This window comes from Dermacentor albipictus, unplaced genomic scaffold (assembly GCF_038994185.2).
Source record: "Dermacentor albipictus isolate Rhodes 1998 colony unplaced genomic scaffold, USDA_Dalb.pri_finalv2 scaffold_11, whole genome shotgun sequence".
In the NCBI taxonomy this organism is placed as follows: Eukaryota; Metazoa; Arthropoda; class Arachnida; order Ixodida; family Ixodidae; genus Dermacentor; species Dermacentor albipictus.
This window is the reverse complement of record NW_027225565.1, coordinates 2,389,277-2,415,725: the sequence shown is the minus strand read 5'-3', so window position 1 is coordinate 2,415,725 and position 26,449 is coordinate 2,389,277. Positions and strand designations below refer to the sequence as shown.

The 26,449-nt window shown below is 48.1% G+C and overlaps 1 protein-coding gene across 8 annotated transcripts in view; it reads right to left on the bottom strand.

The window, feature by feature from the left end:
* LOC135896560 (uncharacterized) overlaps positions 1-26,449 on the bottom strand; it is a 208,958-nt gene that overhangs the window by 148,438 nt on the left and 34,071 nt on the right. For all 8 annotated transcript variants that reach the window (XR_011509341.1, XR_011509342.1, XM_070528353.1 and 5 more), the window contains 5 exons: positions 23,708-23,858; positions 18,873-18,994; positions 16,500-16,647; positions 9,087-9,269; positions 8,138-8,260 (listed from right to left, as the gene is read on the bottom strand). Coding sequence is in view for 6 of the 8 variants with exons in the window: in XM_070528353.1 (XP_070384454.1) it covers positions 8,138-8,260; positions 9,087-9,269; positions 16,500-16,647; positions 18,873-18,994; positions 23,708-23,858 (727 nt within the window). In the remaining 2 variants the exon portion in view is untranslated. The remainder of the gene's footprint in view (positions 1-8,137; positions 8,261-9,086; positions 9,270-16,499; positions 16,648-18,872; positions 18,995-23,707; positions 23,859-26,449) is intronic.

The following is a 26,449-nucleotide window of genomic DNA, read 5'->3' as shown; positions in this document are numbered from 1 at the left end:
CTTTCTGGTAGAAACGCGGCCCCTTGCGTGGGCCGCGATGCCGCAGAGGCGAGCGCCATCTGGAGGTATTGCAAGGAACCGGGCACGCCGCTTCCACGGCCGGACTCGACTCCCTCGCTCCTCCGCGCGGAGGAGAGAGTAGAATCCGGCCGCGGCCGCTTCGTGCTCTTTCACATTTCCGCGCACCGCCACGCGCCAAACTCGGAGGAGGCCATCGCCGCTCTGCGAATGATAGAAATGCTGGAAAATGGGTTTGTGTTATGAGTCCCCGCGTAACAGAACTATGTTTTCTTGTATACTCAATACAGTCAAACGCTATCACGTCTGTAGGTTGTGTGTAAGTCGCACTTTACAATTTCTCTGACGTACTTTACCTTGAGAAATTCAGTTTGTTCAATAACTTCCTTGCGCTATGCACGGAGGGCCTGTGTGGTTAGGTATGCATGGTTCGAAATTATTCTTGTCCATACAACGGTCGACGCTGGACGCAGGATTCCGACGCCGACGCCGGATTTTCTGCGACACGGGGCCCTTAACTCTCTCGCGTTAAAGGTCGTGCCAGTACGGAGACCGAACTCTGACATAACGCCCACCTAGGATAGTTGCAACACGCTCGCAATCGGCCAACACGCTAGCGTATCGCAGGTTGAGTCCGACTTAATCACCATCCGACAGTAACGCGAACCGGTGACACCACCGCGGATTCCTCGAAAAGAAAACATTGGGCCATTCCTCGACCTCTCCAACAGGGTAAATTTCTTTTTCGACTGGGAAGCTTCCCGCATTGAAAGGCCGCACAGATATCTTTTTAGAGCGTAGCTCTTTAGCGCCCGTTCCTGCGTTTCGCGCCGCCGTTGAACCTAGCCGTCGGCCTCGCCATAACCAATGTCATCATCCGCGCGCTCCTGCTGCCATCTCTTACGCGCAGCGCGAGCTTTGCTCTGCCCTTGTCCTCCAAAGCCGGATCACGTGCTATCGCCTATCCTCTCGCCCCCCCCCCCTCCTCCGCGTAGCGCCCTTGCGGTGACTCTCGCCCCTACCGTCCTCTTAGCCCTCGCCGTCCCTTCTCCCGCTGTCGCGGCACTGCCGCGGTGCCGGCGGCGGGCGCTCCTTGCCGCGCGTGGTCCACGGCTCTCCGCTCCTCCGTCTCCGCAACGCGTGGCTGTACGGCTCTCGGCCGTGTCTCTCGCTTCGTGAAACATAGTTCCAGCGCACATTTGAACAAGGACGAGGCCAGAAAGACAACACGAACGCCGGCTCGTGTTCTCGCCTCGTCTCGTCCTTATTCTCGCCTCGTCCTTGTTCAAATGTGTGCTGGAACTATGTTTCACAATGCTAATCATAACCAACTAGCCCAGCTGTCCATACTCTCGCTTCCCCGTTTGCGGGCAGCGTTCTTCGGTGGCATTTGTCGCCTCTGGCAGTGCTTGCGCCTCGCTGTCCTTTACCCGCCTCCACTCATGCCCTATACTTCCCCTGACCTAGCGCAGTATCGTTGCGGTGACTCCAAAGAGTTAAGTACAAACCCCATGCAAGCGATCTTGCGCGCGAGAGCGACAAGCGACGCGATGGAGATGGCTGTAGCGTTCGCTTCGTCGCCTACAAGTCGTATCCCATGCGAGCGATGACTTCGAGCGACGTCTCCCCAGTGTCACCGGTATGAGGGTGGCAATATTGGCGCCAAAACTAGCGTGGCCGGTGCTTTATTAAATTAAGTTGATGTGTTTTACTGCAAAAAGCAGCATAAGATATTTCTAAAGGTCTTCCAGTAGGTTCTGACCTTTGTACGTGCAAAAATTCAATCGTTTTTTGCTCGTTCCGTGCGACAATCGGAAGTACTTGAATTATGCACATCCAGTTCTGGCTTCGCGCTATTGCCTAGTCACTCATAGCAGTTCCGGGCGTCGAGCGACAAACTCTAGAGTTGCAGAACCGAGCGATCACGCGACAAGTCCGAGCGATCTGTTCAAGCGACGGCCCGATTCCTCGCCCGAAGCCGTCGCTCATCGCTGTCGCGCACAATATCGCGCTCATGGGGTTTGAGCTTGTAGCGCTTCGTCCCCTTACTTCTACTTCCCTTTCCGACCTTGCGCGGCCACACTGAGTCCCGTCTGTGAGTGAATGAGTGTGACCGCTTGTCAATACCCCCCGCCCCCCTCTTCGCGGCGGTGACCCACTACAATATGGAGCGATGGCGCGTCCCCGCAGCGCCCGCTCTATAGAGGCGGATCGCGGTGTGTGCTGCCCAGTCCGAAACGCAGAACCGCCTCCGTTCGGCACTGCGTGTTCTGTATGCGGTTGCCTGTTGCTGCAATAAGGCAGCAGCTGCGCTCAAAGATCGCATTACCAAAGTGTGTAATCGTCGGCCAATTTTTTATTTACTTTCTACTCACCGGCAAAACACTTTTTTTTTCTCTCTTTTACCACTTCCTCCTTGCGTACTGTGGCGAAACTATGATAAGAGCACGTTAAGGCGTCCCCAAAGGCGCATTGACGCTTATTGGCTCCATGCAAATTACGCGTGACCTCAAGGCTTAAATCTTGTTAAATAAACTTTTTCATCAAAGAAGCGTTGCAGAGTGGCGGTACGAATGCACAGGGAACAAATAATTATTAAGGATATCCTTGCTACACCAAATGTTCTCGCGGCTTCCCGACAACGTCACCAGAACCATTACTTGGGATCAAATGCTTCCCCTTCGCACTTTCTGCTGATAAGAAAATTTTTTCAACGAATGAAATGTAGATGCTGTTCGAACGACGGAAATCTACATGCCGACAAAGAAACCTTTTTTTTCTGTACAGCAATTTATATGATTGTGAGTTGTAAGAAAAAGATGCCTCCTTTCGGCAAATTCTGCGAGTGAAAGTAATTGCAAGAATGATTTCACGTATACCGTCCAAATGGCGTCACTCGCATGCGTACTCTTGCTCATCAGTTATTCATGCAAGCTCTGGTGAACCCGCTACCAAGTTACACGTATGAAGCTTCTGAGTTTTCGGCGATGTGGAACTGTGTCGCCATCTAGCATTTACTGGTTGGATGACAAATGTCGCCTCCGAGATCTCGGAAATTACTATAACACTAAAGAGGCCTCAGAAATAGTTGCTGACGCTAACGTTTGCTACAACAAATACAACCTGCTATACTGAGTAACAGTGTCTATTTAAGATTGTGAAGTAAGGCAGCAAAGTAAGAAATAAAGTAGGTGTGCGTCTTAATACGACGACGAAAGATTGCGAAGGGAAAGTCGCAAAAGCTGGACAAGAGACCTGACACTTTGATTTGTTAGGTGCAGTAAAATCTGTACATGCCGTGCAGGTGACATTTCTGATACTTTTGTATGAGTGAACCTGCATACGGTGCAGCCTATGAAACTGTCCTATTTGTCTCCTTCGCATACCACGCCTCTGCCCCTTCCTCTCCCCAACCCTTACATGCACTGTTTGTACATCGAAGTTAGTCGATCCAAAACACTTGGATCTTTTTCTTCCAGGCTAGACGCTGAAACTCATGGTCGCTCTTTCCATTGCCTAAGAAGTTGCACTGACGCTGTCGTTGGTGAACCTCGCGAAGGGAAAGAATGCACAAGCTTGAACACGGCGCGGTGTTCCTCCTAGCACTTGCCGGCACATCATCCCGGGCAAAAGATATTCGTCCAGCTGCTCTTCGACCCCGTGACACTTCCTTCTCCTAAATCCTCTGAAGCATGCGTCATAGGAAGAAAAACCCACGACGAGTCGTCCGGGTCATTTTCATCAAAACGTCGCTCTGTGCCAGGAGACGAAGATGCGGTAAAATCTCGAACTTCACCAGTGGTCAACCTGAACCTCAATATGTACGAAACGCAGCGCGCTTGCGAGACGTGTTCTGTAGTACCTCCCAAATCGCACGCTTTGGTGAATTTAGAGGTACCACACATATAGAGTCATCAATAGGATGACAAAAGTAAAGTTTCGCGGCCACGCCGTAAGGTGGCCCCGCGATTTAACTAGATCACGCGGCCACAGAACCTACCGCAAAGCTCTGCCAGTTGACAAAGAGAAAGCATTCCTTCGTCTCAACAGCAGAGAAAGGTGGAGACGCATTCCAATTTCTCCGGTTTGGAGCAAACAAAAGCAGTGTCTTTCTCAGAAGAGGAGATTCAGCAATGGAGAATGACGCGAGTGCCATTCGCATCAACATGTAGCCCCTCTCTCCTGACGGCGACTATGCTCCACCATCTAGAGAGTGTGCCTTCAAGCAAAGTAAGTAGCGCTAGACTTCTCCGCAAGCCATTCCACGTGGATAATATAGGGGCTCAAGCAGACTCACACGATAAAGCACTTCAAATCTGCTGTATAGGAGGCAAGAAGAGCGCTACGGAAATGGGCGACGAACTCAGATGACCTGATGCACTCCTGGTGACCAGCTCAGATAGGCGAGGAACAGTGGGCACCCGAAGAACTGTTTGTCCTCAAAGAGAAAGGCGTGAAAGTACTTGGAATTGCATTGAAACCACACACGGGTGCTCTCCCTCTCTCTTGGCGAACCTCGAATTTATAAAAGAACAGTCCAAGCGTTTCGTGCTTCAGGCTGCTTCACGGATGTTCGACCCAGTTACGTCTCAAGCGCCCTCACACACTTCCAGTTCCAATGTACACTGTGGTCCGATTCCATAGTCACGGTGTCGTGGGTAAAAGGCGACACAGCGAAGGGGAAGCAATTTCTGTCGAACAGAGTGAAAATTATCAGACAGAAAATTTACCTATGTGGAGCTGTTGTCCAGGAAAGGAGAATTCAGCCTACGTGCTGACTAGTGGAGTTTCTGTGAATAAGTTACCGTCTAATTGTACGTGGTGTCTATAACAGGATTGGCTATGCGAGTCTAAAAACAGACGAATTCGAACACCCGCTTCAAGTCGCGCCAAACGGAACATGAGCAATTGGCCACGTTTTCAACTCGTCCGAAGCGTTCCAATAGGCCGGCCCAAATACTTGAAAAACCCGAAGGCACCGCGATCTTTCTCTGTTATAAATACATTAAGCAATGCCTTTCGGATTTTAGCGATGAGTTCTATGCGGAATCATCGAAATCTCAGAAAAAGTGCCAGGACGTCCGAGTTTAAGTTGATGTCTTTGTCAATACATTCACTCAATGACATACGGCCAGCTGCAGAAGAAGAATCGCAGTGCGAAGCTGTTGTGAGAATAATTGGGGTGCCGCAGGAAAGTTCTCGGTGCGCCACGTAGTAAAAATGTATTCGGTGGTCACGTGAGCCTTGGCTCTCAGCATCAACCTCAGCTCCTCCTTATTCAGCAGCCATCGTACTAACGCGCTTAGTTGCCTCGACGCTTCACGACGGTTAACTCCAATGTTTCTCTTTTCCGGTTTCCAAGGCAAAAAAAAAAAATAACTGCATAGCGTTCCCCAACACTCGTGATACAAGATTTGAATTCGCCAAGCAAAGTCCATTTCTGTGGTGGGTCGTAGTCACTCCTGATTGCCACGTTTTCTAAAACCCCAAGACGGGTTGAGATGTCTTCATCACAGCTTCGATTGCTGGGCATACAACTGGTCGCCCAACTGACGTATCACACAGATCATGTTGGCTTGAGAGTACGACTTCTGCTGCTTTGTCTGTAGCCCCTTGAAAAGTCCAACTGAACATTCCGATCGTCCCTACAAGAATCGAGTTTATCTGAGATTGGACTTCAGTTCTCAGAATCCGTCACATTTGGCCTTCTACAATCCATAGTCCAATATTTTGCAATCATACTTTGCAGTATACTAGTTGGTTTATACTTGAATTATTAACATGCTGCGCAATATTGACAAGAAGAGAAAAAGACGACTCTTCTTGTGCTACTTGCGCGCACGGTAATAATTGGGTAGTCCAATGCTGCCATCTCAATTCACAGCGAACTTGTTCGAATCTGCATTATTTATTTCGGCATGCTCAAGCTTTGCGCAAGGAGCCAGTTCAGCCGGATGCATTTCAGTTTCCTGGCCCATGTTCGAAATCTCAACAACACCGAAAATAGAGTGTGACCTATCGAACAGGCTTTACAGCTTCAAACGAACGGTCCAATATTTCCTGCTTCTTGAAGTTTGAATGTTCCTGAACGTGTTCGTGGACAACATAACTTCCCCTACAATGGGCAACTTCATCACCTTGGAAAGATCTTCTCTCAGAAAATTCAGTTGGCTTCGTCCGTCAATTAGAGATAGAAGAAAACTACGCCGCTATGTGCAGAGCTATGGCGCATCGACATTCTCGGCGTTGTCATTAGACGTTGCTTCTGCACAGCACGTCTTTTCGATGCGTGAAGTCTTTGTGTCACTCTTCGATGGCACCAAACAAAGAGAAGTTGCATGCCTCCATTGACAATCGGAGCATAGGATGCGTCTATGGGACGCACTTACACGGTAAGCCTTTAGGGTACAACGGAAGCAACATTGCAGATGGCAACGAATCTGCTCTTTTGGTCAGTAGATAACGTGTATTCGCAGTTTTCAGAAATGAGCTGCACACTTTTGTGAAATGAACACATTTGCTGCGAATGGTGCCTCTCCATATTTTGAATAGACAGACACATTGTCTGACACATCTCGACCTTGTTTATTTCGACCCTACTCACGGAAAGATTCACTGCGCTTAAAAATGCAATCATCCAAGGAACGAGTTTTTATCCTATCTCGCTGCCTCCAATTGAACTAACAAGATCAGTCCTTGAATTTTTGCATCAGTCGTCTTCTGCAGCGTTCGACGCATTGTTGTCACAATGACTTCGATTACACGAAACCACCAGAGCTGACAGAATATGTCTCAGCACTATGCATATCAGCATATATGCATATGATGTCGTGGTTACCTTAAGACCTTTCACTCCTCTTACACGACTTTAAAGGACGTCATAGGGCGCCAAACCTGACGTCGCTCTCAATGCAGGAACACCGAATGACAAATGAAAGGCAGCATGCGAACGCAACCAATTCTTCCTGCTCGATGCCAAACGTGCCACATGATGCTGTGGACCACATGTCCACCGCATCTTCGTAATAGGCCTCAGTCACCTGCAGGCTGGCAATGGCTGCAAAGGTAGTGTTCATGATAATGAAACTTCACCATCAAGCTGAATGAAAGACCCATGTCAATGACGGTTTCACACTTCTCGCACAGCGGTAACCATTTACTAATGACTCCACGAGACACCTTAATAGCTTAGGTCCAGCCGATCAAACATTTGTCTGCGGCGCTACAAAAGAAGCTTACTCGGGGTCATATCGTGACGTCGCTGACGACGAAAGAAAGTAATAATAGTCTCTTTGGTAGTCTTTAAACTGGCCATGGAAGTCGCCGCTCCGGCTTCATAAGGTAGAGTGATTTCAAGACCTCTCACAAAGGGTTCCACAGAAATCAAAAGTTCAATCACTGCAATAGCATGAACTCGCTTTGGAGTAGACAAACCCTGTATCGATGGTGCGTCAACAGCTAGTATTCTAAATCAGCTGTCAAAGCACGTAGGCATGCTGCACACCTAAAGTTTTAACTGCGCCTTTTGCTACTGAAAGGTCCCTTTTGTAAGAGATGGTCGATGTCAGAATTCGCTTGCCAAGGAAGTAAAAAATCACACGACAAACAAGGCATACTTGTGCATCTATGCTTGAGATTTATTATATGGTGAATACGAAGAAGCCCAGACCACGACGGCAGATGAAGCTTAGATGAAGGTCGCCTTCCTTTCGAGCACCATGGCTGCAGCCTTTTGTACCAGAGCGCGTGTGGCGAAGTAGGAGGAACAGTAGCAGACGACGGCAAGCTAACTACGCCTCTGGCGCTGATTGTGCTTGCGCCTCAATACTTCACACGGCGCCCACTTGGTGGTACGATGAGTGCGGCCACGCGCGCGGTGTTACCTCTTAACAGTGGCCGCGCCTGTACATGTCACTGCCGCAACGCGGTCTCCTTGGCATTTGTCACTCGCGACCGCACGTAGTCCGCCATGTCACTCAACTTCCGCGTCCTTCTGCGTTTAGGCTCACGTCACGTGACGCCCGTCGTCTGCCACTCCGAAGAACCCAAAGGCGCGAGCAAACAAGCATAGAGAAAAAGAAATAGTCTTGGCGTATGCATTAGATGTGCACGGCCTTACCTTCCTTCTGAGGGTGTCTTCGCTCTCGAAGAACATGGCCTTCTTCTTATCGCCTTTCACTTGTGCCACGTTGACGTCATAGAATAGCTCAGCTCGCCTCTGCTGCAAATCCGACTTGCAAGGCTGAAAAAGAACAGCCGAGTAGCGATCACATTTGGCCCGAACTTCGCCGCTTCAAACGTGCAGCTGCGGCTTAAACAGGCAAAGTTCAGTTTATCTCTGGTTGCCTCGAGCGTACAGAAAATCACAACGCGTGGCCACTCGCTCCACCAAAATGTCGCGCCGATTCAATCGTCTTGGGGTCAACGCATAGGGGGCGTCGATGAAATTTGGAGGCTGCCTTAGCAACGGACACGCAGCGTGGCCCGTGAGCTTAATCCCAGTGTCGTTGATGCCGCCTTCTGAGCTGCAAATAACGACCTGACGCAGTAGCTGTGGCGATGGCCGTGCACTGCGAAGCTCGAGGTCGCGGGCTCGATCACGGCCGCGGCGGCCGCATGTCGATCCGGGGCGAAAAAGCAAAAAAAGCGCCACTGGCCCTAGATTTCATGATCAGCAACGGCTGCATAAGCCACAGTATATTAGCGTCCACTGCATGCGGGACAAATGTGTACTTGAGTGATCTCCAGGCGCCTTTCAGTCAACTCCAGCTCCACCTCCACCCAGTCTACAATCAAATCTGCAATCCTGTTTCGCTGGACATTGGACTGTCCTTCTGCAAGGCGACGTAAGCTTGCGAGCTTTCTTTTTCTCTTCACGCAAACGGCAATTTCGATTACACCGGTATACGGTTTCTACAGCCTATACGAAGCTACACGTTTGCTTCAGCTGCGACCCAGCGCAGATTGAGCAAATCTCCTCCCCTAAGCATTTCGGAAGCGGTACAAATTAGCAGTTCGCAGGTTGGGACGATGAACTCGCGGGCGGGGAAGAAATATGATAGACTTACCGCAACGTCCAGGCTGGTGACGAAGAGTACGGTGCACTCAGCGTTGACCATTTCGTCCGTGACGATGTTGCCCGAATAAGGCTTCTTCAAAGTGTAGACGAGTGTGCCGAGCTCGAAGGAAAGACCCATCTTGGTGTCCGATGTGTACTGAACGGTTCTGCGCATAAACTGCGCAATCTTGCTCTGCGCGCAGAATGTAAACATCAGAATTACTAAACAAGACACAAAGAAGGCGATGAATATATACAAGGCATCTGCTGGCGTAGAACAGAATGTATCCATTAGCTCGCGCATTTGCACATTTGCACAACGATTTCGTAAAACTGTCGTTATGACAGCTACGTCTGCATTGCAATGCGAGCTACAGCAAAGTCTAGCAAACGTGGTTTCCCACCTTTGCTTGGGAAACTAGCTGTCCCGGCCGAGTACCGGGACACAGTGAATGTTCGTACGTGGAGTGAGTGGTGTTACGATCGGCCAGATGGTGCAGTGATCTTCTAGCCTCTCCTAGCCCTAGCCCACTACGACGAATCGCTTTGTAAAGCTGACAATGACTCTCTCACGGACACACTACCGGCGCCCGCAAGGCGAGAGTGTTCTTAGCTGGTTCACTGTCGCCTTAACGAACCAATCAGAGCAAGAAAAACTTCTGGACCAAGGTAACCACCGCGGTCATTTCACAAACGCCCCAGCTAACTACGGGGTTATCCCAGCAAACAAGACGCGCCAGATTAAGTCAAGCGTGACAACCTTTGTCTACGAAGCCTCCCACCCCTCCTCCTTTCTGTGTGTTCAGTGAAACAAAGATGCGTGAGTCAGTCTGTCAACCCTCGTCCTCAACGAGGGTCCTTCGACAACATTGGACGCTTCGATTAGACCAAGGTTGAACTGCAGCTTCCCTGACTTAGGGATCTAGGGAGGTGAGAGGGGGTTCTAAGCAGCTGTTTTCAGCTCCTCGGAGTGCTTCACTTAAGTGATGCTAGGCTAATGAGATGTAACGTTCTCCGCTCTCCATGTAGGTACTCTAAATAGACCCGGTGCGCCTCGTTCTCGATGCGAACATGTTGCTCCCTTCAACAACGTCCTTAGCGTGGATGAGTAGGACGACGGCATGGGTCAGCTACCCCTTTTGACATGCCCGACCCCAGCGCTTCACTTAACACGCCGGTCAAATGTTAAACAGAACCGTTTCAGAACGCATGAATGCTGCGTTGCTATGACGGCTGATCAGTGACGAATCTGAACGGAACTTGATTGTTAAGAACTGAAAGGTAAGCTCCATGTCGCTGGGCCAGCAGTGTGTTCAGAGCACTATGCATCTTTGGAGCACGCCGCATGTCGTGCGAGAACACGTAACAATCGCGTGGGAAAAACTCCTTAGAAGAAACGTTGTGGACATCGACCCCCGCCATCATTGGTGCCCAGTTCGAAGGGCATGCCGACACCAAGGTTCACATCAATGCAAAGGAGTTATGGCATCGGTACTTTGCTGGTACAACGAAAAAATCGCCTTTGGGAAATAGTGATCCCCTACGCAAGTTGCTCTAAAACGAACGTCGAGGCCAACTATACGAAAACGAAAAAAACATCTAGGTAATAACTTGAGGTCGTCGATGAAATGTCCAGTCCAAGCTTCGTCCGTATACTTGTACGGTCGACTGTCCGAGCGTTATATGTGCTAAGCTTGGCAATAAAAAAAATAAACAGACTCGGGATCTCATACAATTGCATGAGTGTAAAATTTGGTATTTCTTTTTTTTACCAGACTGTAGTCAACTGCTATTCGCTGTGGACTCCCGTCAGTAAAGCGGACAAGACGGGAATTACTTGTTTGAATCAGTCAGTGCGAGTGTTTACAGGTCGACATTATACCTAAACACATCACGAGCACTGGAGCCACTTATAATTCGAGCATATTTCTTGTACACTAAATAGTAAACCTGCCTCATGTAACGCCTATTGTTGACATATAATCAGTCATATTAAATTATTCTGCTGATTTTTTCAGAGCATTTATTCCGCTACGACTACTTCAGTAATAATGAAGTGACCCTCAAACATGACGACCACTGCAAACTAAGCAAGCAGCAACGCGCCAACTACATCGTGAACCTATTCCGTGTCACGCTATTTTCTCGAATACTGACAAAAAATGTTAATTTTTTTTTGTTTCGAACGTGTCTTACTTCAAAAAAATAAGGATAAATTGGCTTCAGCTTCCATTGCTCCATGAATTGAAAAGGCACGCAGAGCACTCAGATGAAGTTAGGCTCGTCCACAGCATTGTAAGAGAAGTTAAAATTCTGTCTGCGAGCAGAGCTCCTGTTCAGCCATTTTTACCAAAATTGTGTGGACGAAGTGCCTTCAGAGGTGGCCCTCCTCTAATCTTCACCCCGAGGCTCAGAAAACTTCCCTGTCAAGAAATATTTTCAGCAAACCAACTGTCATGTGCATTTGTAGTGCCGTCATTGTCCCGGGAAGACATACAAGACTACCATGTTGAACTGCGCGATAGGATAATATTGGCCTCGCGCAAACACACTGCCTCAAACATACTGTTTCCCATAACTCTGAGATTTGCCTCGGGCCGGTAAACTGCGAATGCTACAATTCAGCAGTTTACTAGCTTGAAAATGAAGAGAGGTTAAACCCCGAATACTGGAACGTTCCGGCACTCCACACTTCACCTCGATTCGAGAAAGTGGATGGCAACGTTGCCTCTCGACAGGAGTAATCACTGTGCTTCACTGACACCTCGTGGCAATTCTTGAGAGGCGTAATGTCTTCTTCAGTCGATGGGCGGCGCTGTTCTCAACTCGGTGGAGTTGAGGTAGCGTTTCCAATCGAGGGTTGTTTAAGGATAGGGGCCTAAGTTCTCGTTACGTGGTGGCGCTGGCATCACGCCCCTATAGTGCCCATAGTGCGCCCGCATGTAAGTTCTATGTGATGCAGGACAAACACAATCCGTGGCTGTATGGAACAGTTTACAGCGCCACTGCACGGACGCTGCCATTATTTAGCACGTGACCACGCCGCCATTGAGCGCCTTCTGGCGTCGACTTCCCAGCAGCGGACGACTTGCTGCGTGAATGCATAAAAGGACCGTTTCCCCTTTCTAGAGTACATGTTACACGCCAGTGATGCAACGTTTTTGACGGAAAGTGCGAACGGAACTTTAGTACTGCTGAGAATTTGCGCAGAGCCTTAATTTATCCTGATGGCGCTGAGCGAGCACTCCAAGTCGGCGCATGGACGTGTTCGCAAGAGGCGATACCCGATTGCGCGTACTTTCTCTCTCTTCCGTTTTCTCGTAACAGGATAAAGCTTTTACCGCTCTTCTCTATTGTGCAATTAATTGCGACGATGGTCATGTGCGTTAAGTTTGTCAATAAAATGTGTTTCGCTGTCCATTAAGCATACCTATATTACATTACCCCTTACAATCACCTGTTGTCCTGAACATGCAAGAGGCTGATAGTACCCAGAGGTGCATATGCCGCCGGAACAGTCACGGCGAGGGAGAGGGAGAACCTTTAATGAAAGGCAGATTCCAGCCGGCGTATAGACATTGCTCACATGCTACTCAGCGTGGGGAAGGGAGTTGGGGAGAGAAAGACAGAGAGGGCGAGGCGCAACAAAGAAGGAATAAGTTTTTAAAGAAAGAAGCAACAGTTTTCCACCTAAAGTATTTGATGATTGATATTTCAATGAACCTACAATGCGTTAAGGACATTTGAGTATATTTGCGGCATAACCGTCACAGGGGTTTCTGTAGGACAGCAACCCAAGCCATTAACAGTCGGCGTTTCAAATGCACTGGACATGTGGCACTTTTCAATGAACCTACAGCCAACCTGGGTTACTGAGTATGTGCAATTAAGCGTGCGGCAAGCGAGATAAATATTCTCAGCGTTTGGGGGCGCCGGCTCGCCACGCTTCTGGTCTCGGAGGCTATGTGCGTACTTCGCGATAGTGCGACTAGATGGCGCAACGCGTCCAGAAAGAAGCGCGAGAGAGAGAGAAGTTCAGTTGCTTCATGGCGCGTTTTTGAGGCGCCATGCATTTCGAAAGCCACGCGCAGGCTTCGCGGTGGCGGCCCTAGATAACGCTGAGTGTTATTAGTGAAGCCCGAAGAAAGAGGCCCGCTACAGTTTACGCCTCATGCACTCACCATTTTAAGGGTGGCAATGCGTTGTGTCGCTACATTGATTGAATGATAACGTATTACGGTTGACTGTCATCTTGAGGTGGGTTATTCAGCAGCTTCTTTTGCTGGAGCAACGTCTTGTTACTGCCGACAACCTCTCTATAAGTTTGCGATAGCTGCCGAGTGGACTTTCTGATTTGACATTAAAAGAATGGCATCAACATACTGAAATATGTAATAGACAATTGCATATGAGCTGTAGATTACAGACATATCGGGGTGTTAAATAGCAAAATGTTTCCGTTGAATCAAACACAAACATTCGAGAAAAAAGACAATTTCACTCGAAAGGTGAAGCAACAAATGTGATAGCAAATTAGAGAGCTAAACGAAGTAAGGTTGCTAGCTTCATCACGCGGCTAAAGTGTTATAAACATTCGTTTACTAACAAAACTAACAAGCATGTTATCACGTGCGCACAGGCAAACACGAACCCATGTCAATAGATGACCGCAGACACCCGTCGTCAAAACGCTGGCGTGACAAAAGGCGGAAGCTGCGGCGAGCGAATTCGCCTTCGTGCTGCCTGTCGCTTCAGTGCCACGCAAGTTGAAGAAAACGCCCAAGAAGGCATCAGCTACCTCTGGGTGATGCAGCCTTCGAGCCCATCACTGACGACCTCACTCATCCGCCACAGCCGGAGTACAAGAGGAGATGCGCACTAACTTGCCCCCTTTCCCTACCCTTCCAAGCTAGTGCATTTGTTACCGCTCCACACCCCTTGATGCACGCGCGACAAGACTGAGGCGCTTCAAGCCACCATCTTCTAGGCTTACCTTCACGAGGTTTCCGTCGCATCGACAGCATACGGCACACATGGCCGACATGTTATTCCACTTTGACTTTATGCAAAACCTGACAACGATGCCGATGTTGGAAATTCGCCATGAGTGTCTATATATAGTTGCTGCCGAAATAAAACGACCTTCGAGCGTCACATCGCATACAAAATATTGCTCAGGTTTAACAGCGTGCAATTTGTAAATCAGACGTCGCTAATCTGTGGTCCTCGATTCTCGTGCATCATGAAGCAGACATGCACGTAACAGAGCGTCACGTTCATTGAACGACCACCCTGCGGTAACCAAGTGGGTGTGGCATTGCGCTGCTGACCTCGAGGGTGCGGGATCGAATCCCTAAAGAGGCGGCCGCATTTATGTGGTGCGAAATGCAAAAAAGAAGCCCACGTGCCGACCATTAGGTGCACGTTGAAGAACTCCAGGTGGGGAAAATTATTCCAGAGTCCCCCACTACGGCGTTCCTCATAATCATGTGCTGGTTCCGGTGCGTACATTACCACATAATTTAAATGTTTTGTGTTGATTGGCGAAGTAGTGTACAGGTGTCTTTTGTCAGTATTAGTCCATCGCTTTCAATAATCCAAATACGGGGAGATCGAGCAAACAATATGTTGCTTCGAGTAGATCGAGACAACAAATTCGCGTGTTGCATAAGGCATCATCATCATCATAATCATCATCAGCCTGGTTACACTCACTGCAGGGCAAAGGCCTCTCCCATACTTCTCCAGCTACCCCGGTCATGTACTAATTGTGGCCATGTTGTCCCTGCAAACTTCTTAACCATTTATTGACGGGTGTTGCCTACAGGCAACGACCAAAAAAGAATTTTTTCTTACTGAGTTTAAGTATTGAGTATGAAGTTTCTAGCTAGATGTCTTCGGCCAAGACTGAATGACAGGCGGCAAGCGTCATTTGTTGGTTTAGAGCAGGAAAACTGGACGAAGAAGTAGAAGTTTGGCACGCGAGTCACTGCCTTGAGACTCGCGTGCGTCGAGCAAGGTCAGACGAGACGGGCCGATGCAACATATGCAGCTGAAGTGGTGTCACACGTGTGATGTAAAGCGACTCAAATGTGCGCCTATGGTTGACATATCATGAGAGTTGTCGATACAAATTGAAAATGAAGCCTTAGGTGGCTTGGGGTGAAGCCCACTTCCAGTTTCCTGTCTAGGGTTTGCCCTCTATTGCTAAAAAAAATTCAGCAAAATATTTGTTATTTTTGTTGATTACGCTTATTCTTGATGTGTTTTGCGTATTTCGATAGAGGAATAAAATTTTTTTTTCGGTATTTATGTCTCGTCATTAAAGGGTTAATCTCATCCGCCCACCTAACTTTCTGCCGCCCCCTGCTACGCTTCCCTTCTCTTGGAATCCAGTCCGTAACCCTTAATGACTATCGGTTTTCTTCCCTCTACATCACGCGCCCTGCCCACGCCCAATTCTTTTTCTTGATTTCAACTAAGAGGTCATTAACTCGCGTTTGTTCCCTCACCCAATCTGCTCTTTTATTATCCCTTAATGTTACACCCATCATTCTTCTTTCCATAGCTCGTTGCGTCGTCCTCAATTTAAGTAAAACCCTTTTCTTAAGCCTCCAGGTTTCTGCCCCGTACGTGAGTACTGGTATGACACAGCTGTTATACACTTTTCTCTTGAGGGACAACGGCAACCTGCTGTTCATATTCTAAGAAAGCCTGCCAAACGCACCCCAGCCTATTCTTATTCTTCAGATAATTTCAGTCTCTTGATCCGGATCCGCGGTCACTACCCGCCCTAAGTAGATGTATTCCCTTACCACTTGCAGCGCCTTGCTAGCTGTCGTAAACTGCTGTTCTCTTGCGAGACTGTTAAACATTACTTTAGTTTTCTGCATATTACTTTTTAGACCCACCCTCCTGATTTGCCTCTCCAGGTCGGTGAGCATCCATTGCAATTGGTCCCCTGAGTTACTAAGCAAAGCTGTATCATCAGCGAATCGCAAGGTACTAAGGTATTCTCCGTTAACTCTTATCCCCGATTCTTCCCAATATTCTTCAGAATTCTTCCCGCATAAGCCGAGGCAGGCTTATTTAACGACCGTTAACTATACTACGCAGAAGCAGCCTCGTCCATGTGATAGCTCAACCAACGTTGCCTACGCGCTGCAGCTGTGTCTTTCCTGCATCAGAAACATTTGCGAGAGCTTCCGCATCTGTGTTCCTCCCTACAGACGGCAGCTATTCCGGTCCATTCTACTATTCGGTAGAAACGAATATTCGACAAGCTCGAATATTTGCTCCTGGAATCGCGCACGAATGGAGAGACTATTGGATTCGTATTCTGAGTTTCTACTTTTTGCGCGCCTCTACTTTGCTTTCTTTTTATAGATGGTCAAGTTTTTCGTAACGGAAGCGCGATACTCACGATGTAAGGTGCCCGGTCGGCTTCCTTGACAGCCGATCCCTTGAAATCACTCTTGTCGAAAACGGATGTTGGGTGGCTGTAGCATACTCCTTCTCTCTCAATCCACCCCACCGAACTGTATATGATGACCGTGTCCGCCACGTGGTTGCTGTAGCGAATTGACGCACCATACGTCATGTTAAACGATGAGCTTTGCAGGAAAGAACTTTGTTCATGAATGAGACAGTTCGTATCCACATACAGACAACCGACAAAGTTCGTCAAACGACAGGATGTCGTTGGCTGGAGCTTGTGTTTTGACAAAGGTCGTTGCCTTCGCAAAGGCGACGACGATGGCAACATGCAGTAGTTCCTTGATGCGCACGAGTGCGCGTCGCGAAACGCTGGTTTCAGCTACGAAACATTCCTTGTTTGACCACCCGTTCCCTTTCTGTGAAAACGTATTTACGACTGATGCACACTCCTGAAGGCAATGCAACACAGCCTTGGTGCCCAGGTAAGAGGTACAAGAAACACAGCGCTTGCCTCTAAGATCCAGAAATATGTTGCCCTTTGTGATGCAGTTTCAGGGTGAAGAACAGCTCAAAAGGAAATATAAATGAAGCAAAAGCAACAGGCAAAGGTATTACGAAGAACAAATTGTGGAATGATTCGCACACGCAAGGATTCATATGACAAGGTTCACCCAAGGCATAATTTCAATGTCAAGGTCAAGTTTTGGCACTCCGGAATGCGGACCGAGATAGGCACCTACGAGTGATTGAATGATGTCATTTAATCGGGCTCATACAAGCTTTTTGTGGAGCCCTGCTCGAACGCACCTAAACTCTGTCCCGCAAGTTATCAGATTATGGTGCTTTTCATTTAAGAAATTGAAATCCATTTTTGGGGTTTCACATGCCGAAACGACTGGATGGTTATGAGAGGCGCTGTTGTGTGGGGCTCCGGAATAATTTTGACCGGGCAACTGAAGTTGCTTAAAGTTGAGCGCCCTTCCCCCCATTGCACGGACATTCCTGCACTCCACTCTCATAGGGTCGAGGAAGTGTTGCAAAAGGGTAAATAGTCGTTAACCCGAGTATAGCGTGGAACTTCAAATGAGAGCTTTCTTTCTTCAAAAACCCGTATCGGTGTCCTTTGTAGCTTCCCGCTACATTCACATGGATCACAATGTTACCTTTCATGAGAATTCCTCCACCTTGTGAGATTACGCTGAAGTGTTTGCCATATTCAGTGTCACTGTGCTCCGACTTGTCGAGCCCTCGAACAGCCATCCCCGGATAGGCGTCGTATCCAGGTTTAGATGGTGGACCAGGATCAATTTTTGCCCGACTGCGAAGCTTTCGTTCTGGAAAACGCGTATGGATTTCATTGTAGCTCCGCGCTACATTCGGTTGCACGACAATTTGCCCTTTCACTTCACTGCTTAGGTGTCACCCCATTCTAGCCGTCCGTTGAATGTTCTATTGCGATAGCAGTTACGTGGACACCCCAGGCGAATTTCTGCCGTCGTCGTCGTCGCCGTCGCCGTGATGTTCTGCATAAAATTCAAGGGTGATGACGTCGTCGTCAGGCTCCGTAAGCTGTATGTGCGACTGAAAGAATGCAAGGACGAGCCGACGATGGTAGCTCAATCTCGCGCGCGTGAGGAAGGAAAGTTGGGAAAGAGGGCACCGTCTTCCGCCGCATGCAATTCACCGGGGGGAGGTGGGGGGGGTCGTTCTGCTCGGCGACGCCTCCTCATGGCGCAGCCACGCGGTTCCTATCTTGAAAGGGATCTGAATTATGGACAGTTTGCACCAGCGTTGATGGCTTCGTGTGCGCTGTGTTATCGCGGATTAGTTCGCGTTGAAGAGGCAGCCCAATTTTCTCGCAGCCGCACTTTCTCACTACGCAGTTTATGCAGCGAGAGTGCGTGGTCATCGAGTGAGGTATGTTAATGTTTGCTCGTGCGCTCGTTATACCATGCTTTTTAATTTAGTCAGCGAATGTTTACGAGCTTCCCGGGCCCATAAGATTACTATCCTTAGTTTGTATAGCTGTCACCTAATTTGCTATCCCAATTCGCCTTTCAGGAGAAACTGCGAACTTTTTTTATTGCGGCTTGATTTAGCCAAAATTCAACACTGGAGATTCAGTGGTTGTTGGCCCGCAGAGTGTGAGAGCAGGCGAGTTCACGTGATAGCTATTTATGCTGCACATACAAGACGGGCTGCACGGTGTAGTTCTGTAGCGTTACATTTTTTTAGAAATTTCACTAGAGAAACCGACATTGAAAAATAATTAGAACGAAATGAACACTTGAGCACCTTTGTGGGTGCTCTAAAAGTGAGGGATGAAAAAAAATGGCATCCCCAATCGCTCTATACTCACTTGATAGCGTCGGTAAAAATCTCCTGCAGGATTGTATACGCGTCCTTTTCTCGGTAATTGTATATTCCGAAAGCTAATAACGTTTTTCTCGTCGCGTCGTTGCCTTGGACCCCTTTCAGTTTCTGCAAAGAAACGAGTTAGAACGCATAAAAATACAAGATCAACGCATGCGCCATTGAAAATACTAGGCAGCGATAACAGGCAAAAAAGAAAAAAAGTAATGATGATCCTTCTTTGCTGCTTTTTATTCTCATGTCTTTCATTCCTACTATCTTGTGTCTTTAGTTTACAGTTTACCTTCACAAAATTTTATTTCCGAGCCATCAATACACTACGAAGAGTATGGACTTTTCTTTGGTCCCCAATCTTATACGTAATATTGCAAGCATGACACTTCACTACAACCAGGCCAAGCAGACAAAAGAAGGCAAAGAACATCACGTACAATTAGATGACCCTAATAGCTAAGGGGATTTGGACACAGGACGCATTGGCGTGGAGAAGGCTGGCTGCACTTAAAGTCATAACTCTTGGCGGAATAAAAAAAAATTGTGATTAGGAGGATCTCTCCACGCTCTGCATCCACGCTCTTTCGGCAGCTTCATCTCGCAAGAGACACCAGGTCTCAAAGATTGTTTCCCTAGGTTTTCGGAACAAGTAGACCGAAATATCTTGCTTGCACTTTCTTGCTTTGGTTGCTTTGCAGCAAAAACGCATTTCATATATATGCGACTATTCTGTCGTCATAAGTGGGCTTGAACTTCGACTAACGAGTCCACAAACTCGTTCTTGCGTCGAATAGACATTTACTACCCCTTCGAGCAGCGCACACGCATCGCATATTGAAGTGATTATGCACGATGGATGTTTTCTCCCTCGTTTCTATCCGTTTTCAAAAAGCGAAGTTGTTCTTTGCGTACCTCGCCGGTGTTTGCTCCCCCTGACTGCCACCTGGTGGTTCCCTTGCTGAACGAATACGCCAACCAATCACAGCGGAGTTCGCGCTGCGCGCACGCCACTGGGTTCCTTGCAACGCCACCAGATGGCGCTAGCCTCCGCGCATCCGAGGCACCCGTCGTGTGGGGGCAAATAAGAGAGCCGGAAAGCCGTGCATTCACGGATGCACGGTAATGAGAAAGCAAACGCTGCGGGTAGAATGGATTCGAATTGCGCTTCTTAAGTGTGCGCAAGTGGCCTCTGGAACCACGACGAGTTGAAGGCGCCCGTCGTCCTCGCTAGTAACCAGCGACTCCGCTTAACAAAAGGCCCGTGCTCATGCGTGCGTGCGTGCGTGCGTGCGTGCGTGCGTGCGTGCGTGCGTGCGTGAGAGCGTACTCGTGTTTAGATTCTTTATGCACTGACACAAAGCTTCGGTGTATATAGATTTTGGCTCGTTTGATCCACTGCACTTTTTTTTTTGCCGTGGGAGTTGGACGGTGCGCCGTTCATTTCACTTGGCTGTCAGTTCGCCTCGCTATTTGTATTCTTGCGAATGCTGGGCGAAAATGTGATAACGTAATGCTCAAGACTCAACTTCGATCTAGATTGCTCAAATCGCTCGCTGGCCTCCATTGCGCGCACTCAGCTTAAACAAAAGCTGCTGACTCTGGACGAGCCTGCATTGTTTTATAGTGACCATGCAACTCTGCTTGCAGAGCTGTGCTAGACTATTGCATCTTCTGCATCCGTCTACAGTTGCAGTGCCCGCAGTCTACATTGTGCCAGTGACACATTGTACATTGCGCCACATTGTACATCCTGCTTCTTCTTTAAGCAGTGTGTCTCTAGTAGGGAGGACCACGGCTTTGGTCAGGCATTGCGCCATTTCAGCACGAACTACACCGCGACAGCATATCGGGAGAAGTCGCGGTCCCCTAAGCTGGGCCAAGAGTATCGAGTCGGTGCCGTGCCGTTTCTTTCTCTTCTGTGCTGCCCAATGCAGTAGAGCTGTCTGCTCTTGCTGCACGTACGACTAAATCATCGAAACGCCCTTGCCTCAGCAAAGTCGATGGTTCATGGCTTACCGGAATCGGCAGCACGGTGCCTTCTCTGTTAGCACTTACCATGCTGATTTATTGGGGGCCGCCGCGGCAAGTGAATGACAGCAACGGCCGCTTTCATTTAACACATATAGGATAACAGAAACCCTGCATCCTTTTAGAAGTGCTGCCAAGAACGAATGGATGCAGAGAATCTACAGAAAACATCTTCAAGAAAAGATGCTCGCGCAGCGCGCAGCCAGTGCGCACCAGTTGTCTGGATAGGCTTTTGCCCTCGGAGCTGTCAGCATTGATCATCGACTGCATCGTGCCATGCTGTGACGCCGGGAGTCGCGTAATTCATCCGGGGGAGATCGCAGCGAGGCTCGGTCGGTGTTATTTTACTGCAATGTCAATTATACGGACACTCGTCCAATACTGGAGGTCTCGTCATTATGCGCGCACTAGGTGAGGATTGCGCACCTCTCCTCCAGACCGGATGTGCTCCAGACTCAGCACATTACGCGGCTTGCGTGCGTTATCTCGGAGGTAGTTCGCGGCGGGTGCAAAAGTTAAGGACGAGCCGGGATGGCTGGTGGCTTGAAGCACGCTGTGTTTTTGCGCACGTTGTCTTGGAGGCCACGTAATATCAAGTTTTGGAGACGAGCCGAAGCCAGAGGCAGCCCGAAGCGTTAGCTCACCGCTGTCGGCCTCTACTTCAAGCCAGCGCTGTGGCAGTGAGTGATCGTGGTCGTCAAGTTAAATGTGTTCGTGTTTGCCAGTAAGTGTGTGAAACCACACTTCTTAATTTAATTAATAAGCGAATGGTCGTTTCAATATACGTGGGCGATAAAATTGCGAACTTTAGGTCGTTCTCTTACCTAAATAATTGCTATTCATGTCAATCATTAGCCTTTAGGGTGAACCTGATTATTTTTTGCTTATCAATGCGCCGACGAAATGAATTTGTTCACCCTTGCTCCTACTAACATGCGTACGGTGGCTACTGACAGTGTCTTTCCTTATAACATTTGCGAACAAATCTTTTACAGGTTTTGTATGGTCACAACGTATATAACAGGATGTATCTTTACATAATGTAACACGCAGCGTCTTGCTATGATATACATATTTGTATAAAAGATCAAACAGCCTAAATCATTAGCAATAATATGTAGTCTCAGATAAGTGCCTGCGGCGAAAAGAATCAATAGTAGTTGTAGTAATTACTGCATTAAGAACATTTCGCACGAGACACCGAAATGGATCAAGGAGTCAGGTCTTGCTTTGTAAGGCAGTTTAAGGCGTACTTGCAACTGCAAGTGGGACAGCTGCGTCTCCAAAAGTTACCATGCGCGCGAGAAAGTCACCAGCTTTTTCACGTACCGACAAACGACAGAAAACAATTGTGATGCTGTGGTGACGTCATGTGCACGACGAAATGCCTGATGCATTGATATCGATGTCTATGATACGATGGCAGAGGAAACTACCAATAACCAAAGTTGAACTGCTAGAGCACCACGCAACTCAACAACCTAAAAACAACTGTCCTACGAGCTATCGCCACTCCTGCTTCACCCTCTCTATATATATTTCTGTCTCCCTCCACCTGGCCCCATGCAATATTTTTCCGCTCCACTTTGCAACCCTTTGCATTGTGTCTACCTAAAACCAGAAAGCACGCCAAACATAGCGTTCAAAAATTATGTAGAAATTATATGTAGTTTCTACTATAGCAACGCAGTGTCCAGTATACGTGAAGTCACTTTTTTCCATAATCTAGTTTTGCTATACCGCACAACTGTACCTCGCCTTGTCGTCCTTGGTGTCTCCGATTTGGTTTCCTTGTTTTTGAGCAAACTCGAACACGTGAGTCTTGAGCAGCCGCGCGGTCTCCTACGCGGCCACCAGCTGGACATATAACGACCACGAGGAATGTCGTACTAGGACACGTGGTGGTCACGTGGATACGCGTGTTCAGTCCCCGGTGGGCACGTATATTAACGCTAGGGGCGCGTAAGATGCGCATGCGCATGGCACGTACCACATTTACTCGATTCTAAGGCGCACTCTTCTTCAAGAAAAGTCTACAAACTACAAATCACACGTGCGCTGTGTTCGAATACGAAACCTACGCCACAACAGCAACATGCTACCCTCAGACTGATTCAAATTTCTGTAATCCAATCCAATCCAGACGTAGCTGCAGCTAAGGGAGCTGTGGCAGCTTTGAACCCGCTCCGTGAGTTTTTGAGGCTGCCTTGGTGTGGAAGGCGTCTAAGAAATTCGGTACCACATTGCGCAGGTGGCAACGAAGATTATATGTCCTGGGCTCAAGTGATAAAAGTGCCTTTGACAGCGAAGACATTCACGCCCATTTCACTGCAGACCCACGCAATAAATTAAGTTTGTCCAAGTGAAAACGAAGCGCTTTGCAGAACGAACGATCAACAGCATCCCATTTATATATGATAAGCATGCATGTGTGTGGTCCAGCTAAAGGCATTGAAATAGTTCTTACTTCTGTTTGTGAGAATGGATGCGCATTGCTACCGAGGGCGCGTAATACTCGAGCAATTACGGCACGTGGCACCCTGATGCAGTACTGCGCGTGGTATTCTTACACAAGGCAGCATTCTTAAACGGCCATAATGCACGGGTGTACTTGGTAGGCATTGTCTTCTTCATGTGCCTTTTATTTTGTTCGGGTGGTGGCCTTTACATATTGGAAGGCCAAGTAAGCTATTCGTATCGTGCAAATACCGTCTGCTTAAACTCTTTCAGAAGAAAGGGCACCGACAAGGGGCATTAGTGCGATATTTCACACGTGGAGCAGAGGAGTGATGCGCTTACTTTGAGAAGTTCTTTTGCTTTGCTGTACATGTTCTTCATCTTCGCCGCTTTCTGCAACAGGTTCAGCACACCATAGTGCTTGATGTTTTTGTTCGCAAGTTCTCTTAGCTTCTTCTCTATCCCTGCGCTGACCCCAGCGGCGGTTGAGTACCTGGGAATGAATGAACGAGATCGAAGCTCGTACCCTTGTCACGACAATCTATATAAAGCCGTTTGTTCACTGATGTCCAGCGCGCAAGAAATACACTAAGACGTGACACTTCAATCAGATTGTTACGCCACACACTTGTGTCACAAATGACAAAAGATATTTCGCAGTGCCTGCCTACTAATGTACAGTGACGAGCGAAATGCTGTAGAGACCACGGCATCAAGAGAAAAAAAAATGGGTATAGGTTCTATCAAGGACGCGGCTGCAATAGGGTACACGAAACTACTCGTACGTACTGCAGGGAGTGTATGGGTGCTAGGCTACAGAAACGGCGTAGTCATATGCACAAGTTACGTTCATTCAAGCAGTAGAAACCTTACGTGCCTAATAGCTGTTTCAGTGGGTGAGTGTACGCCTTCCGGTCAAACTTTGCAATCGTGCTCGCTTCCTAATCATACTGGGCCTGTTAGTTTTACAAGTTGGGCCAGGATAACGTAACGCTACTGCAATCTGTTTTTATTCGAAATTCGCCAAGGGCCCTCTGTGGTAGGTGACAACGACTCCGCCCAAATGGGCGGGGCGCCCGTCCGCGTGTGCTTGTCCCGAGTCATTCCGACCTGTCACTGAACGCCAATGGCGAAATTGTAATAAAAACTGATTGCAATAGTTTTTACGTTAATCCGGCCCCGTTTGGACGCTGCGGTGAATAAACAACCCTCCTAAATAACTGGTGGCGCCGGAGGCTGCCTCGCGCCTCTCAAGCCAGCCGCATTACTAGACTGTTGGGTCTCCTGCGCTTGCTTCAGTCTACTGTGATCGCACTTCATGAGGAGACGGACACGTACCTCAGTGGTCAGAGTGTCTAAATACCTCTCTGTCTTGCTGCTCGAGTCTCTTCACGCCGTTCTCCATGCTGAACGGAAAGCGACCATAGACGAGCGAACGTGAAGTGCCACACTTGTAGGCCTTCTCCTGATACACAGGCACGGGTTTTCAGCTCCATAAATTACAGCTATACTATGGCGCAGTGAGCTTTCTCAAAACGAGACCATTTCTGGTCAAATGAACAAATGCAGTGCCGAGCTGCGCCTCTCAGAAAGTGACTCACGAGGCTAACTTCAGGTCCCATTGCGTCACGCGTGGCGATACAGCGGTGGCCGTCAGCACAAGCCACACATCTAAGATCGAGTATGGGCTTTGTATGGAATTCGTAGGGTTTTACGGTTCCATAACCACGATGTTATTATCAGGCACGCCGCACAGTGGGGACTCCTGATTAGTTTTGACAAGCAGGGGAACGTTTAACGTGCCCCAATGCACGGGACAGGGGCGTTTTTTGCATTTCGCCTCCACCGAGATGCGGCCACCGCGGAGAGGATTTGATCCCGCGACCTCGTGCTTAACAGCGCAACACAATAGCCGCCAAACCGGTGTGGTGGGTCTAATGGTGCAGTGATGTGGCAGCCCATTACCAGCATGTACTTTACGCTATGATACCATAGTTAAGCGCGTGACATGCATTTAATCATTAAAAAGCACACATGCTTAGATCCAGCTAGTGGGCGTCCTACGGACTGATCCTGTAAACGTGCTCGCTGCCCATGCGAGGCGGGACTGCCGTGGTCAAAGTTGATCGGCGCGAACTGACATCCCTTTGTCATGCTGCCCGCGTGTCATTATGTCATTTTTATTTATTTATTGATATTTATTTATTGATACTGCAATCCCGGTATCGGGATTATAGCAGGGTGGGAAAAGGAATTAAGCACTTTCACAAAAATAGGAAAATATAAATAAAAGAAATAAGGGAATTAAGGGTGCAGGTTGAACCTCTGCAGCCAGCATCATGAATACATTTCAACAAGATATCAAACAGTAAAAAAGAAAATACACAATAGAACAGTAAAGTGACGAAATGCAGTAACACAGACTAGGCAATATGTTGAGAGAATAATGTCAGTGACGGTTGCAACACTTCATTGTTAGTGAGGTTATTCCAATCGGTAATAGTTCGTGGAAGAAATGAGTATCTAAAACAGTTATTACGGATGCGAAAAGGAGTTAAAGTTAGTTGATGTCGTTGTCGGGTCGCATACCCAGACGAAAAATGAACTAAATGGGTGAGTTCGGTTCTGTAGTGTACTTTAATTAATTGGTACATGAATTTACGTCTTGCAGAACGATATCGCTCATTCATTGTCGGCAGACCAGCTTTGATTAAAAGATGTGTTATTGATGTACGTCGGTAATTATTATATATGTACCGAGCAGCCCTCCTTTGAACCCTCTCTACTTTGTTTATGTTAGTCTTAGTGAATGGGTCCCAAATGATAGCAGCATAATCTAAGGTAGGCAAGACAATATATCTGTAAGCAAGTAGGCGGACAGATGGAGTGGATAACCGCAATGCCCGTCTTAAGAAAAACAATTTACGAAAAGCGTTACACGTTATGAAATCAATATGTTTGTTCCAGCTGAGATTGTTAGTGACCTATAGCCCTAGATATTTGTATTCTGTTACTTCTGCAAGTGTCACATCATTAATAATGTAATCAAACGGTAAGGCATTCTTTTTGTGAGTAATCCTCATC